Below are 17,285 nucleotides of genomic sequence, written 5' to 3'. Positions count from 1 at the left end.
ATGTCCTCACTGTGGGAGGCTGTGTGGATCCAGAATTTGCCTCCACAGTCACTTACAGACCCACTGTTAAAGACCTTATCTTGGAAGACAATCTTATTTGGCCACGAGTGATCGCCGATGATTCTATTATGAGAAAGGTTGAAAAGTGTTTGGGGGGGGGGAATCACACTGCCAAGAGGGAAAGTTGCAAGACCTAATGGATTTTTAAGCTAGATTTTTATTGTTATTTTGATTATATTGCTGTGTTAAGCAAATTGATGCAGTGCAGGTATGAAGCTGCCTTATAACTGTTAAACTATTGTTCTACATGGCTCAATACTAGCAATGGTTCTTTAAAATCTCACTTTACTGAAAAGGCCAGGGATTGAACTGCCATAGATAGCACAGTCTTAACCATGTTTTTACTCAGAAGTAAGTTTCACTGAATTCAGTGTAGCTTTCCCTTTAATAAGGAGATTGGATTGCAGTCTGAGCTACTGCCCTTTTCCTTCTCTGATAAAGTCTGATGAGTTACATTTCTTCAATCTAGTAAGAGTAGTGCTGTGAGGAATGTTGATTGTTTTAGGATAGGAAAATCTCAAGGAAGGTTTATCTCTGTACATCCTCCATTCATGTCTTAAAAAATATATCACAGAGCTGAATCATATTTCCCACTCTTACTGTGCATCACATAACCCTATTACATGTTTCCATTTTGTTTCCTTATATTTTGAACAAGAAAAATAGCAAAATTGAAAGTAAGAAAAAGTGTCAACTTTTAATAACTCTATTACTGTTTTTTTAATAAAAATGTATTTGCCATTTTTTCTCCAGGTTCGGCGTGTTGTTCAAGAAGATGAAGCTATTGCAAAAGTAAAAGCAGAGGAAACTCAGGCAATAGCTGATGATGCTCAGCGTGATTTGGATGAAGCACTTCCAGCTTTAGAGGCTGCCAACAAAGCTCTTGATTCTTTAGATAAAGCAGATATTTCTGAAATCAGAGTTTTCACTAAACCACCGGATCTTGTAATGACAGTGATGGAAGCTATTTGTATTCTTCTAAATGCAAAGTAAGTTAGGGCCATACCACATATTTGAACTTCAGTGTTGATTTTTAGCTTCAGCTTTTATTTCATGTGAAATGACACCCATTTCCTAGATCATTTTTCAATAGGGAGACTCAGTTTTTCCCTCCTCAGTAACACGTGAAGTGATGTTATTGTACTTAAAGGTTTCCCACCGCTACACGAGGCCACTAATGACATGGAGCTGCAGTGGGGAAACCCAGAGCACAATGACATCACAGTAGTGGTTAAGGTGTTGGGCTACAACCTGGAAGACCAGGGTTCGAATCCCCACACAGCCATGAAGCTCACTGGGTGACCTTGGGCCAGTCACTGCCTCTCAGCCTCAGAGGAAGGCAATGGTAAAACCACCTCTGAATGCCACTTACCATGAAAACCCTATTCATAGGGTCGCCATAAGTCAGAATCGACTCGAAGGCAGTCTATTTCATTTCATTACTAGATGCAACAGTTACATAGTCTGCTTTCCTTCTAATTCTATTCTTAATCTCAGAACTTCTACCAATTATTTATGAAGCAGACTTGCATGTGTATATTCCTATTATATACATGCCTAAGAACGTTGTCACACTGTAGTTTGCGGTGCCGTCCCCTGACAGATGGTGCTGCAAACTACAGTGTGATGACAGCCTTCTGAGAGCTGCTGGGCCATCACAGCAGTGTTGGAGAGACACAGTGGCAGACAGCCCAGGCAAGGCTGCCTTATCGCAGCAGTGTGGTAGGGCAATGGAGGAGGGAGGTGGCAGGGATGGGTGTCCCTGGTGACCTGTGGAAGAATACCTACTCCACTGCTGCCACCACCATTGCTGTTGCTGCTGCTGTGGAAAGCAAGAGAAAAAGGTCTGCATTTTAAAATGTAGTCTCTCACTTCTTTCAGAGGCAGCGGCAGCGAGGAGGGATAGAGAAGTTTCTTTCTCTCATTCCCCACATCCACCTGCTGCTGCCATTGTGGCTGCTAAAAGTGAGAGAAAAAAGCCTACCTTTTAAAATGTAGGCTTCTTTGTCAGGTTTCCCTCAGGGACAGTAGGCATTTGGGATCACTGCAAGGGATTTTGAGAGGTGGGTGGCACACCTGCCTGTCAATCATGTGATGTCATAATGACATCATGAGATTGACAAGTGAACAACTCTGCCCACCTGTCAAATTTGACCCATGAGGCCAGTACTGATAAGGATTTAGTCTATGGAGCCAAAAAGGTTCCCCACCCCTCGTCTAAGGAGTTATGGGGGGAGGGGGATGGTGAGCAGAGCAAGCAGGAGCGCAGCCCCTAGTATACACATACACACGCACGCACACACACTTATATATGATACTAATTAGTGAGGGAAGGGGGAAAATAAAAATTTAATTAGGCATGACAAACTATAATTGTGGTTTTGATATGGTTTTGATATGTGGGAATAGTAAGAACTCCCTAAAACACAACTCTTTTGATATACTTGGGTCAAATTCTGATGTTTTCTTCTAAATGAGCTAATTATTATGGAGTTTGCTGCTGTTATATGCTTCAAGCAAAGTCAGTCCCAAAGGAATCTACAGATGTATTACATCAAGTACATTTATCAGAAAGCAAATGAAACTCACATTGAATATTGATATAATATTTGAAAGGACAAATAGTCCAGTTTTCAGTTAAACATAACAAAGGTAAATTTGTTTACCCTTTCAAAGTTTTCCAAAGTGTAACTCTCTTTGATTTTAAAAATGACATAAAATAGCATGCTAATTCCCTGATTATATATGTATTTATTAGTAAACACTACTTTTGTGTGTTTAGGATGCCAGCCTCAATATTATGAGCCATTAAACTGTCAAAAGTTTGGGAAGTTTACTGCACCGGGACAACATCACAATTTTTTATTGTTTCACTAGGATCACAAGTTGACCCAGAATATCACACCAGCACAGCAGCACAAGTCTTCAATACTGCACTTGAAATAACCCTTGTAATAACAATCTAGTCAATGTGCAGAGCTGTTGTATGGTGTAGAATTAGGTGGGAAAGTGCATGTTGGACGATGGGTGAAGAACTGGACACTTTATGTAGATTTATCATAATGGAATCCTATAGGCATTTCAGCCACCATGAAGTTAGCCTTTTATTTGGGAGTAACCATTTCTAATGGATTTAGCAGTTGGCTCCGCTCTTCTCACAAAACATTGCATATCCCGGTAGCTATGTGAACATTAATCTTTCCGCATACTTTTCTATTGATTGAGTAGTAGTATGATAAGGCTGCTAAAATAGTCACAGGGACTAAGCTCTATTGAACACAGTGTGGGTTACTCCTGAGTAAACATGCATAGAATTGTACTGCACATTTTAAATATTAAAACTGTGCCTAAATAGCCTGAGATACATATCACAGAAACTACATGTACCCCCCACAGCATGCATTGAGATCAGTTTGGAAAGCTGTGCTTCATAGCCCTTTTTTTACTGTAGTGAAAAATTGAAGTGCAGCATATAGCCTTTTCATTTGTGGTACACACCTTTTGGAAATTTGTTCCAAAAGGAGATCTAGTGACTTTCTATTTATACAGTTTTTGCCACTAGCTGCCATAATCTATCTTCACAATAGCATTTCCAAGTCTTTGTTGATTGCTGATAACTTTTATTACACTTATGCTGTTTATGGCTTTGTTACTTACTGGGCTGGAACCAGAAAGTCTTGCTGAGTTCAACTGAATTTAGTCGCAAGTAAGTATACATATAATTGCAGCTTATGTTAGTTTAATTTAGCTCCCACTGAAATCATTGAGACTTTGGTTAAATCATGATTAACTTCTTCCATTGATTTCAATAGGACCAAAGTTCAGCTAATATGTTCTGGATCCAAGCCACTGATTTTTTTAAAAAATGTTACTCATGTATATATTGTATGTTACTTTGAGCTCTCCTGGTGAGTGAAAATGTCTCATAAATAAACCTGTCCTTCCTTCCCAGTTTAGGGGAAAGAGCATCTCAGTCATGATGGTGTACAACCAATCCTGTCACATCCTGTAATATGAGAAGCTTTTAAATGTAATATTTTACCAAAGTTGCTTAAGAGACAACACCAATAGTTCAATAGGAAGTTGTCTTCTAATGAGACAGACCATTGGTCCATTTAGCTAAGTATTGTCTATTCTAGGGGTGGAGAACCTTTGTCCCACTGGCCTGTTTAGGCCTAGTATGGGTCCCAGCTTGACCTGTGAGGCTGTTTTCCCCAAACCACACCCATCTGCCCCACACATGGCATCAGGTGTGGGACGGATAGAGATGTGGCTACCAATACACTCCAGATTGGGCATGACAAGAGAGGCTTGCTGTCACTACTGATCAAAGCACGCCTGCTGAGATCAGTAGTGCAGCTGACCCCTACCCAAAGTCTGGCAAGAGGAATTCCAGCGGGCTTGAAGTCAAAATCTATCAGCTACACCTATCACCCATGGGGAACTCATTCATTCAGCCAATCTTGGCAGAAAACAGACTTGGAGTCACTGCTGATAAGCAATTACTTCAAGCCCACTGGATTGTTTATGCAATTCTGTAGCACCTCCTATCCCAGCAGAAAGCAGGCTTGGAGTCACTGCCTGAAATGGAAATGGACTGCCTTCAAATCGATTCTGACTTATGGCAACCCTGTGAACAGGATTTTCATGGTAAGCAATATTTAGAGGGGGTTTACCATTGCCTTCCTCTGAGGCTGAGAGGCAGTGACTGGCCCAAGGTCACCCAGTGAGCTTCATGGCTGTGTAGGGATTCAAACCTGGTCTCCCAGGTCGTAGTCACCAATGGTGACTTTAAGCCTGGCTTTGCTTGGCTTTTCTTTTGTAGAATGGGTTGCTATACTACAAAGGAAAATTTGCCTAAATGACATCATAGTTATTTCAGGTGATTGATAACTGGGTGGGCCTTGCCCATCTGTCAAAGTGGCCCTCTGGGAGTGGGGGAACCTGTTGGCTGAACCACCCCATGGTCTACACTGACTGGCAGTGCTTTCCAGGATTTTAGCTAGGGATCTCTGCCAGCCCTTCCTGGAGATTAGCTGGCTGCCAATTAGCTACTGAGCTAAGTTATTTATTTATTTATTTATTCAATTTGTATCCCGCCCTTCCTCCCAGCAGGAGCCCAGGGCGGCAAACAAAGCACCAAAACACTCTAAAACATCATAAAAACAGGTCTTAAAATACATTAAGACAAAACAGCATTAAAAACATTTTTAAAAAAACAATTTTAAAAAGGGTTAAAAACATTATTTAAAAAACATATTAAACTTCTTGCTGCAAGGTAAATCCTGTTGAAAACTATACAGCAATTTGCAAAAATGGACTAGGCATCAGTAGAAAATAGCAACTGCCATCTGATTATGCCATATTTTGCTTCCCTTTGTCACATGCACCAATATTTGGAGACTGATGGGCTTCAGTAATCTTCAGGTGTTTCAAGTGAGCACTGGGGTTAGAGGGTGTGAGACCCCTGCACAAGGTGGGGGGCACCTCAAGCTCTACATTTGTGCCAATTTAGTGAGAATGCCCAGAGACAGAGGGGTTCCATCACACATCTGAGCATCTACCTGCTGATCTCTCCTCTCCTGAAAAGCCACAGACTAAGAGCTCTTCTCCTCTGCCTCCTTCCAGCTGGGAGATGGGGTTAGGTTTCAAACGCAGATGTCTTTTGTGAAACTGAGGAATCTGCCTTAAACAGAGCCAGTCCATTGGCCTATCCAGGAGTGGCTGGGAGGAGCTGCACTATGCCCCTGGCCTCCCAGTGTTGATATCCATGCTGCCTGCCTTGAGGAACAGGGGGAGGAGCAAAGCAATGAGACAGTCGGGGCTTTGTGGGGAAACCTCCAGAGCCATTCAGGTGCCCTACACAGCCTCAACGTAGCACTCCCCGCCTGCTGCTCCTGGGTCTCTCCAGCTTAGTGCAGCCTACTCTGAATAAAATGGCAAGTCCCACTCCCCCACTCCCAAGAAGAGACCTGTCTGGTCAGAAAAGACATGAGATAAATAAGTCATACCAGATGCACCCATTGGCCATGATGGCTATGTTATCACCAGTATCTGGGGCAGTACGGGGATCACAAGTGGGGAAGGTGCTGTTGCACTCATGCCCTGATTATGGACTTCCCAGAGCCATCTCTTGGCTGCTGGGAGAGGAGAATCCTTGACTAGATGGGCCTTTGGCCTGATCCAGTGGCGTTCTTCTTATACTCTTATGTCCAGGGTAAGTCAGTCAACACCCTTCCAGTGACCTAAAGGGGATCCTTACCCAGAGAGGTGATCATCTCATGAATCTCCACCATCACCTCCTTGTAAAGTGTTCTCTGGCCTGGATCCAGCAGGACCCATTCCCCCTCGGTGAAATATATGGCCACCTCCTTGAAGGTCACCGGCCCCTGAGCTGGCTGCTCATGGTGTACAAAGGTGTATGCAGCTTGGGACTAGGATACCTAAAATATCATCTCATCCCTTATATAGCCAATCAATCACTGTGCTCTGCATTAGAGAGTCTCCTGCAGATACCATCTTATCAGGGGTGGGGTCCATTCTGTATAATATAGGTCTTCAGTGTGGTGGCACTAGTGCTTGAACAAGTTCATTTTAACAAAATTCAGTGAATTAGTTAAAGAATCTCTGAACTACACCTGAAAGTACTTCTCATAATTGTGGGCTGAACTGAATGTGAATTAAATTCATTTTGAGGTAGAGCTTTGAATGTTTCTAGTTCAACTTCAAGATCATCCACTTACATTTGTTTTCACCCTTTAGACTCTATGGGCCTTTAAGCTTAAAGATCACAATTGTTGGGGGGAAATAAATTAACAGTTCACATTCCAATGTGTGTGCACTTTGATGTTTTCTTAGTCTTCTTAAGTATGTTTTCTATTCAGCACAGCAGCTGGTAACATTCTGAATTATTATTTTCCCCCCTCCCCCCGAGGATCATTTGGATGAATTTGAATAGAACTGTGAACTGAACTAGTTTGTTTTGTAAAGGGATGAACATGAACTGCAATTAGTTTGTTTGGGGACTTCCTGAACTTGAACTTGAACTAGTTCAACTCTTTAAAAATGAACTTTCCAAGCTGTGAGCGGAACCTACCCTTTGGATGCCCTCCCATTACATATTAGACAGTCACTGTCTCTATTGTCTTTTCAGCACCTACTGAAAACCTTCCTTTTTCAACAAGCCTTTTAAGTGGAAACGTTTATCCCTGTCTGCATCTCTGTTGGAACTAGTTTTAACTGTTTTATATGTGGGACTGTTTTTAAATGTTTGCATTGATATGGAATTATTTTTAATTGTTTTATAGATAGAACCTTTTTAATCGCTTTTATACTTGTTTTATGGTTGTAACTGTTTTATTTGTTTTGAAATTGTGTATTGTTGTAACCTGCCCTGGGACCTTATTGTCAGTGACAGGTAACTAATCTAATAAATATTCAGTAACACTGGGTATTGAATCTGGGACCTTTTGTATGCAAATTAGATGTTCTATGGCTGAGCTAAGTCACGAGTGAGCTATTGCATTCAGTGAGGTTTACCCCCAGGTAAATAAAGTAGTATAGGATTGTAAGCAGACCACGAATTGTGATATTTAATAAATAGACCTTACAAAAATGTAGATCATAATTGATGGCATATCTCACCTTCTGAATTCTCCTTCTGTCATTTCTATTCAAGAAACAATAGTGTAGACCAGTGATTCTCAAATGGTGCGCCGGGGCACACTGGTGCGCCGCAAGAGGTGGCTAGGTGTGCCGTGAAGATTGTGAAAGTATATTATTATTAAGTTATTTTTATTCATAGTTTAAAATATATTAATATATTTTTAATTTTGTACACGAAGTGCGCCAGAAAATCTTTATATATTTTACAGTGCGCCACGAACCAAAAAAGTTTGAGAACCACTGGTGTAGACCATCAAAAATGTCAATAGGATACCATATAAAGTTTTTCATTTATTTTAATGAGCTGCTCAGAATTTAGGTACGAAAAAGCTTTGCATTTAAAATACCAAATCATAATTTTAAAAGACCCAACCTTGTCTTGTGCATGTTGAGAGAGAAAAAAGTTCATGCTATATTGTCTAACTGACTACTTCAAGATAATGAAATTATACATTTATAACAGTAGTGATTTGGCTAGAATTTTAATACTAGCAATCTAGAAGGCTCAGTCATCTGGAAGAATAGCAATTTTGGCAGTCTGTTCAGCAAATATCTCCGTGGTTTAGATGAAATCCATAGAGGTGCCACTTGAAGTTGAATTCACATTATCACAAAACATTAGCTGAAGCACGAGGCATCAAAGTGGCTTCCTTTGTTCCCTATCTTCTTCTTAAGGCCTAACTTGCTGCTTTTGAGTTTCTTTTCTCCATACTGGTTAATTATGTATACTATGGAAATGTAACTGCCAATAGTCTTTATCGAGTATGAATTTTATCCTAGCAAGCATGGAAATGTCAAAAATATATGAAAGTGTATTGGTTAATATATTCTCTGAGGCAAATATTTCTAAATCCCACCACTTCTTTTAATCTTTCAGGCCTGACTGGGCAACAGCAAAACAGCTTCTTGGAGACTCCAATTTCCTGAAAAAGCTTTTGGAATATGATAAAGAAAATATAAAGGGTCAAATATTGCTTAAGCTTCAGAAATATATGAACAATCCCGATTTTGTGCCAGAAAAAGTAGAGAAAGTATCGAAGGCATGCAAGTCTATGTGTATGTGGGTGAGAGCCATGGATTTATACTCTCGAGTTGTCAAGGTTGTGGAGCCCAAAAGGCAGAAGTTAAATGCTGCACAGGTGCTTATGTTCCCCCCCCCAAAGTTATTTTGTATGTTTTATTTATTATTGAATGGAAAAGCGAAATCTCTTTCATCTCTGTCATCTGCTACAAGGCACATTGCTAATGAGAATGGGTTTTGCTTGTAGAGGTAGTGAATATTCCTCATCCTTTAGGATTATCCCTCCCATCCATCAGGAGGTACAGTCAGCCTGCTGATTGACTCCTTTATGGAGGAAGGTAGACTGACAGGTTATCTAACATGTGCTCTCCTTTCCCCCCCGTCATATCTTTCCTCCTGACCCGCAGGGCTGGATCTATTGCTGCTGCTCTGGTTCAAGAGGGACCTGCTATGCCCTGTCACAGCAACACTTGTTTGTGCAAAAACTGAGGCTGATTTTTGAGGGACAGTGAAGTTTTTGGAAGGGGCTTAGTAGTGGCATTGTTTTTGTGAGGTGATCTTTTTAAATTTCATTTTTGCCATTGCCTATTGAAGCAATGGAGCTCCTCTCAGTTGCCAGCTGCCATCACTCTTCCCCCTCCCTCACTGCCCCTGGCATAGAATGATGCTATGTCATGATGTACCATCATTCAACTGCTGCCTATGAATGGGGCAAGGGAGAGAAGATTGGCAGCCACCCGCAGTCATCATGTCCCAAGAAGAGTTCTGCTGCTGCCATGGGCAACAATTAAGGTAAAATTACAAAGAAGGGAAAAAACCCACTATTGCTGCCAGTGGTAAGCCTCCCCTCCAAAACCTTTTGAATATTCACATTCCTAGAAAACTGCTGATACACAGAGCAATCCAACTCAGGGGAAGCTGGTGGAAGGGGTGCCGATGGAGGAGGAGCCCGCGGGAAGGTCTACAGCATCCATTTGCTGTTCGGGAGCTGCCGAGCTGGCAGAACATCAGCTCAGCTAGGAGCTGTACACATGTATGGAAAAGAAAAAAGCAGCTCTCATGAATACCCCTACCAGCGCGTAAGCACTCTCCACTGACTTCCATTATAATTATTTTCTTAGACCAACCTTTTTCTCGGCATAACTTTGGCCCGGATCAGGACCAGCAGGAGTGCTCCAAACATAATAACATTATTATTATCCACCCTTGGATGTTGCGTAAGTCCTCCCCAGCCCATCCTCTGACATGCCCCCATAACGGCCCATTTTCAGGCCTTGTGCCAGCTTTCATCAGCTCCCCTTCCGCCAGGCTGGGTTTCTCCAGTGGGTCCACAACATCCAATTCCCCTCAGCCCGGTGTAAATGTGAGTTGGATTGCACCCATACTTGCCTTATTTTTGTTGCGTGTGAATGGGACAAGGAAGTTTTTCACAACAGTGTTTTGTATATTTCATAATTGATATACAAATGGCCTAAGTTACACTAAAAAATTAGGAGCCAACATCAGAATTAAAGAAAAATATTAAAAATACAGAAAAATAATTACCGTATATACAATCACTCCAGTAATAAAACCTTAACAGGTCAAATCCTATGCGGTTTATTTCAACGTATGCCAAATGTGTTTTGACACAGAAAGGTCTTCATCAATGGCCTAATCAAAAATTAAACCTGACAAATCAATAGGCTTTCATTCTTGAATATAAAACACAATTTCAAACTGCCTTGGATAAACAAATTATTATTCGTTAAAGTGATTATCAATACAAACTTTCCCAAACCAATTAATAAAACCTACATCTTCCATACAAATTTATCTTCTTTCCCCAGGCAAAAAAGCCTCTGGTGGTATGTGTAAAACCCTTTGCTCCTTCAGCCATTAGTAAGTTTTCAGTGTCAAAATATGTTTGGAATATGTTGAAATACACTGCATAGGATTTGGTCTAGTAGAGATTTATTATTAGAGTGTTTGTATTTTTTAAAAATACATTTTTGCTAAACTCTTATTTTGGTTGCTGTTTATTAATTGTTACATGAAATGCTGAAAGAGTCAATACTCTTGAATGAGATATGGACATGTGAGGCCTAAATTCAAAGTCCATTTCAATACTAAGAAGTGCTGACTGATCCCAAGTATCACTTGTAGTTTTTCCTATATAGTATGAAGAGCTGCAGGTCTTTTTTCACAGAACTGTTGTGCAAACTGTTGTGAAGACTACGGCAACTCTATGTATGCCTTGTTTCACATTCGCACTTCCATAGATGGGTTCCTCATTGCTCATCTACTGTGCCCACTGCCCTGTGTATGCTGTTGTTTAACACACTATAAGACCACACTCATTCATTATTTGATTTGATCATGGATGAGGGTGCTGATTTTTGTGTGTATTACTGAGACCTGGGTGGTTGAGCTGGGAGGAGTTGCTCTGACCCAGCTTTGCTGACCTGGATACACAGTGAAACACCAGCACAGGCTGCAGGGACAGGCGGGAGGGGTTGCTGTGGTCTACAGAACTTCCATCTCTGTCACCAGGAAACCACTCTGTTTTGGAGCTAGCTGTGAAGGCCTGCACCTAGTAAACTAGGGTTGCTGCTGGTATACTGTCCATCCTTTTGCCCAGCAGCTTCTCTGACCGAGCTGGTGGATGCCATCTCGGCTATGGTATTGGAGGAGCCCAGAACAATAGTCCTGGGCAATTTCAATGTCCATGCTGAGGCTGCCTTGAGTGTTCCAGCTCATGACTTCATGGCCTCCATGACAACTATGGGGCTGTCTCAAGTTGTCACTGGCCTGACACATGGCAGGACACACCCTTGACTTGGTTTTTACTCCAGATGGAGGAAAGGGTGGTCACCACCCCATTGTTGTGGTCAGATCACTTCCTGGTGAAGTTTAGACTGACGGCTCCAATCCTCTCCTGCAGGGGTTGTGGACAGATTAAGATGGTCTGCCCTGGGAGACCAATGGAATCCACTGAATTCCTGAATGCCCTGGGGGAGTTTCCCATAGACAGAGCAGGTGACCATGCTGAAGCCTTTGTCATGCTGTAGAACAATTAGACACGTCAGGCTCTTAACACGGTTGCCCCTGAGCACCCTCTCTGGCATTGTGGAGCCTGGCTTGTCCCTTGGTACACCAGTGAACTGAGGGCAATGAAACAGGCTGTACAAAGGCTAGAGTGCAAGTGGTGAAAGTTGTGCTGTGAGACTGATCGGGCAAGAGTAGAACAGCATAACCATGCCTACTATGTGGCTGTGACGGCAGCGAAGAAGACCCACTTCTCTGTCTCCATCACATTTTCAAGTAGTCGTCTAGTGGAACTTTTTCATATAGTCAGAGGTCTGTTAACATCAACTCCAGGAAATGGAGTTTTATACCCTTTGGAATCCCACTGTGAATTTTTTGCAAGGCACTTTGAGGGTAAAGTTGCTTGCCTCCGTGGCAATCTTGATGCCTCATCTACATCTACTGTACTCCCCAGTGGGGTGTCCAATGCAACATCTGCCGCAACTTCTTGGGATCAGTTTCTGTTGATGCGGCCTGATGACGTGCACACAGTGCTTGCGATGATGCAGCCAGCAGTATGTTCTCTTGACCCTTGCTCTTCTTGGCTTATTAAAGTTTGCCAAGGGGGTATGACCAAGAGTATCCAGGGTGTAGTCAATGCATCTTTGCAAAAGGGAGTGGTCCCAGCCACCCTGAAACAGGCAGTGATGCAACCACTCCTGAAAAAGCCCACCCTGGAACCATTGGTTTGTGACAGCTACCACCTGGTTGCAAATACCCCCCCTTTTTTTTTAGGGAAAGTGATTGAGAGGGTTGTGGCACAGCAATTGCAAGTACTCTTGGATTAAACAGATTATCTTGACTCATTCTGATCTGAGTACAGGCCTGGTTATAGGACTGAATCAGCCTGGATCTCCCTTATGGATGATCTTTATTGAGAGAAGGACAGGGGGAGCATGACCCCGTTATTCTTACTTGATCTTCATTGGCTATTGATACCATTGACCATGGTATCTTTCTGAGCCAACTTGATGAGATGAGTATCAGAGGCACTGTTTTAGAGTGGTTACGATCCTACCTCCAGGATTGTTTTCAGAGAATAGCACTGGGAGATTGTCTTTCAGCCCCCTGGCAGTTGTGCTGTGGGGTGCTTCAGGGTACTATCTTGTTCCCCATGCTGTTTAACATCTACATGAAGCCCTTGGGAATTGTCATCAGGAGATTTGGTGCAAGGTATCAGCGTATGCTCATGATACCCAACTCTGTTTCTCTGTAACATCTGAATCAGGAGAGGCCATTCAAGCCCTGGACCAGGGCCAATAAGCTGAATCTGAATCCTAGCGAGGAGGTGCTGTGGTTTGGTGGTTCCTGTGTTCAGATGATCGGTCAATTGCCTGCTTTAGATCAGGTTGTACTCCCACTGAAAGAGCAGGTTTGTAGTCTGGGATTGCTCCTGGATCTATCCTTATTGCTAGAGACCCAGGTGATCTCAGAGGCTAGGGGTGCCTTTTACCAGCTTCAGCTGGTAAGATAGCTGCAGCCGTTTCTGGACCGGGACAGCCTGACCAATGTTGTCCATTCACTGGGAACCTCCAAGCTAGATTATTGTAATGTGCTCTATGTGGGGCTGCCCTTGAGGTTGGTCTGGAAGCTGCAGCTGGTGCAAAATGCAGTGATGTGACTGCTCACTGGGACAGTGACAGTGACAGTGACAGTAAGGGCAGTTCGGCAATGGAACCGACTGCCTAGGGAGGTGGTGGGATCCCCTTCGCTGGATGTCTTCAAGCAGAGGCTGGACAGATATCTGCGGGAGATGCTCTAGCTGTGGATTTCCTGCTGTGAGCAGGGGGTTGGACTCGATGGCCTACAAGGCCCCTTCCAACTCTATGATTCTATGATTCTATGACAGTGTATTGCCAATGTGTCACCCTGCTGCTGAAAGAATTGCACTGTCTGCCCATTAGCTACCAGGCCAAGTTCAAGGTTCTCGTTTTGGTGTACAAAGCCCTGTACAGCTTGGGACCAGGATATCTGAAAGATCATCTTATCCCTCATATACCCAGTTGATCAGTGTGCTCTTCAGATGAGGGCCTCCTGCAGATATCATCTTATCAGGATGCCCATTCCTCACAAACTAGGAAGTGGACCTTCAGGGTTGTGGCATGTACCCTGTGGAATTCCCTCCCTTTCAATATTGACAGGCACCATCTGTTATCTTTTTGGTGCCTACTGAAGACCTTCCTCTTTTAACAAGACTTTTAAGTAGCGACCTTATCCCTGTCTGTGTCTGTGCTGGAATTGCTTTTTAATATGTTTTTAAAGTTGTTTTTTAAAGATGTTTTTAAGATGTTTTATTTTAATATGTTTTTAAAGTCTTTTGTTTTTAAGATGTTTTAGAGTGCTTTTAGTGTTTTTGTTTGTAACCCTGGGCTCCTTGCGGGGGAAGGGTGGGATACAAATTTAATAGATAAATAAATAAATAATAACAAATAAATGAATAAAATAAGACACACAAAGCATTTGGCAGAGTGGTGATGAACATCCATTTTTAATACTGATTAGGCAGAGCTTGATGCGACTTTGGCTACCCTTCGAGATAAACAAAAAAAATTGAGACAAGTGGAAGAGCAAATACAGGAATTACAAGACCAATATGAGAAAAGCTTAGATGAAAAAGAGGCTCTTGGTAAGTGGCTATTTTAAAGTTTATGAGAATTTTAGAATAATGCTGCAGAGATATATTTTCACTGTAGGGGACTAATAGTCCCCAAACCCTCATGGAGGCTATAATTCTGTTAAAAGATGTGCAGTCATAACTTGGAGCCCTACATATAACCTAGTGTCAGGCTGGGGATGTACCCTTTTGTTATCTTACCACATACCAGTAAGGAAATAGAGAGCGACAATCTGGTTTATGCCTTACAGTGCAGTCCTTACCATGTCTGCTCAGAAGTAAGTCCTAGTGAATTTCATGGGATAAGTGGGGTTAGGATTTAGTCAATTTACACTCCAAATTGTTTTCTCAGGGCATCATCCCCCTTTTTAAAATAATCATATTTATTGTGGATTTTTACGTGAAAAATAAGAACAACAACTATGAATATACAAGAAGAGAGATCCTCATGGGTGTTGTCATCTGAGGTTTTGGGAGGTCTTAGACTCTTCTTTTTTGGGGGAACAGGGTCCCTGCTGGGTCCCTATGTCTCCAGCAGCCTATGAGCCAATCAGCATGAAAGGGGAGTGAGTCAGCCACTAAGAAGACTATTTATTTATTCTCAGTAACTAACACTCTCCCCTTTCATGCTTATTGGCACCTAAGGGTATCTGTTGTGAGAAAAGGCGCATTGATGAGGCAGTAGATTACGACACCTTTAAGGCTGCTGCCTATCAAAGACTTAGATTTGGATCTGATTTTTTCAGGAAAAAAAATCAGAAATGCCACAGTAACATATATGCAGAATTTGGCTGTAAGCTCACTGACTACTTTGATAAATGGATTGGTGTGTCAATGCAAAACAAAAGAAGACATCAGAGATCTTATGATTTTGGACCAATTTATTTTTCCGTTACCTCAGGAAATCAGACTACTTGTAAGGGATCAGAATCCAAAAGAGAAGCTGCTAACTTGATGGCCTTATAGGCCCCTTCCAACTCTACTATTGTATGATTCTATGACCATTTTTCTATAAGTAGAGGCCTTAATCTTACTAGTAGATCAAGCAAACCCTAAACAAAAAATACTCTGAAAAAACTTGAGAATTTAAGAGAGATATGGACAAAGGCAAAAGTCAACAAGCACATTCCAATCCTGAGAAACAGTTGTCAAACTTCTGTTTGGCAACACAGACAAAGTCTGTTTTAATTGTGGATTAATTGGGCATGTTAAATCTACCTGTCCCTGAATGGGAGTAAATAAAGGGAAAACCACATCAGTGAGGTGTGTTCAGGTCCAGAATAACACTTTTTTAGAGAAACCTGAGTGGTTACAGCAGTGGTTCTCAAACTTTTTTGGTTCGCAGCTCACTGTAAAACATATAAAAATGTTCTGGCACACTTCGTGTACAAAATTAAAAATATATTAATATATTTTAAACTATGAATAAAAATAACTTAATAATAATATACTTTCATAATATTCACGGCACACCTAGCCACCTCTTGCGGCGCACCAGTGTGCCCCAGCGCACCATTTGAGAATCACTGGGTTACAGTGTCATATGTTGAAATGGAATAAAGTGATTTTTTAGCAGTTCTGGACACGGGCAAATCTGATTAATTCCAAAAATAGTTTACCTTACAGAATCATTGCCTTCAAGTGTATAATGGGAGACCCTGTTCAAATACCTTTAGCCAGAGTCACAGTAAACTGGAGAGGTTGTGAGGGAGAATGTGAGGTATGGGTTAACAGTGAGCAAAGTGAACCTTTTATTCTTGGGAAAGACATGTCTCATAAGACGCTACTATCTTTTCGGCGCCAGGTGAAAACCTTTTTATACTCCCAGGCATTTTAAAGTGTATTTTAACAGTATTTCACTATTATTTTGTATTTTGGACGTTGTTTGGTTCTTTTATTGTTTGTTTGTTTTTGTTTCTTGATTTATTGTATTTATTGTATTTATACACTGTGCTTGTTTTATCTTTTTGTACACCGCCCAGAGAGCCTTCGGGCTTAGGGCGGTATATAAATTAAATAAATAAATAAATAAATAAATAAATAAATAAATAAATAAATAAATTGTTACCAGATCCCAGAAAGAAATGGTGGAGAAAACTCCTATGTTGACTGAGAAAGATGAGGCCTCTAACAGTGTGACAGAAGCAAATATACCATTTGATCTGTTGCCTAGCAACCAAGGAGAGGCCCAGTCTTTTGATGCAATTGCCCTGGTACCTTCGGAAGCCCCAGCTCAAATAGACAGAGTTTAAAAAATGCTATTTTGAGTGATGAAAGCTTAGAATTTTTAAGATCCCTGGCACAGAAGAAAGATATCTCTCTTAATGAATCCCAAAGAGAACAAATGTTCAGGGAGAATGGCTTATTGTACAGAATATGGCTGTCAGCTAACAGAGTTTGGAGTTGTGAGGCTGAAAAACAGCTAATAATTCAAAAGACATACAGACTTCAGCTGTTGAAATTGGCCCATGATGTGCCTGTGGCTGGGCACATGGGAACTGGGAAAATGAATAGGCATTTAGCAATCAATTTCTATTGGTTAAATGTCTCTAAAGATGTTATGGAGTACTGTAAATCTTGTAAGGTATGTCAAAGAGTGAGAAAGCCATTGCCCTTAATTGGGAAAGCCTTTCCCCCCATGAACTGATATCTGATAGGGGAACTGTCTTCTTCTTCTTCTTCTTCTTCTTCTTCTTCTTATTCTTATTCTTATTATTATTCTTATTATTATTATTATTATTATTAAATTTATTAGTCGCCCATCTGGCTGGTTGTCCAGCCACTCTGGGCGACATACAAAATAAAAGGTACAAATACATTAAACGTTAAAAATCTGAAGCAATAATAGTAAAATCTAGG

The 17,285-nt window shown here is 41.5% G+C and overlaps 1 protein-coding gene across 2 annotated transcripts in view; it reads left to right on the top strand.

The window, feature by feature from the left end:
• The window catches only part of DNAH6 (dynein axonemal heavy chain 6), a 362,354-nt gene that overhangs the window by 195,128 nt on the left and 149,941 nt on the right, over positions 1–17,285 (top strand). For both annotated transcript variants that reach the window (XM_061634018.1, XM_061634008.1), the window contains 3 exons: positions 814–1,049; positions 8,603–8,864; positions 14,315–14,438. In XM_061634018.1, the coding sequence (XP_061490002.1) occupies positions 814–1,049; positions 8,603–8,864; positions 14,315–14,438 (622 nt within the window). The remainder of the gene's footprint in view (positions 1–813; positions 1,050–8,602; positions 8,865–14,314; positions 14,439–17,285) is intronic.

This window comes from Rhineura floridana, chromosome 1 (genome assembly GCF_030035675.1).
Source record: "Rhineura floridana isolate rRhiFlo1 chromosome 1, rRhiFlo1.hap2, whole genome shotgun sequence".
NCBI lineage: Eukaryota > Metazoa > Chordata > Lepidosauria > Squamata > Rhineuridae > Rhineura > Rhineura floridana.
The sequence above is the reverse complement of the archived record's forward strand: the minus strand, read 5'-3'. Positions and strand labels throughout refer to the sequence as shown.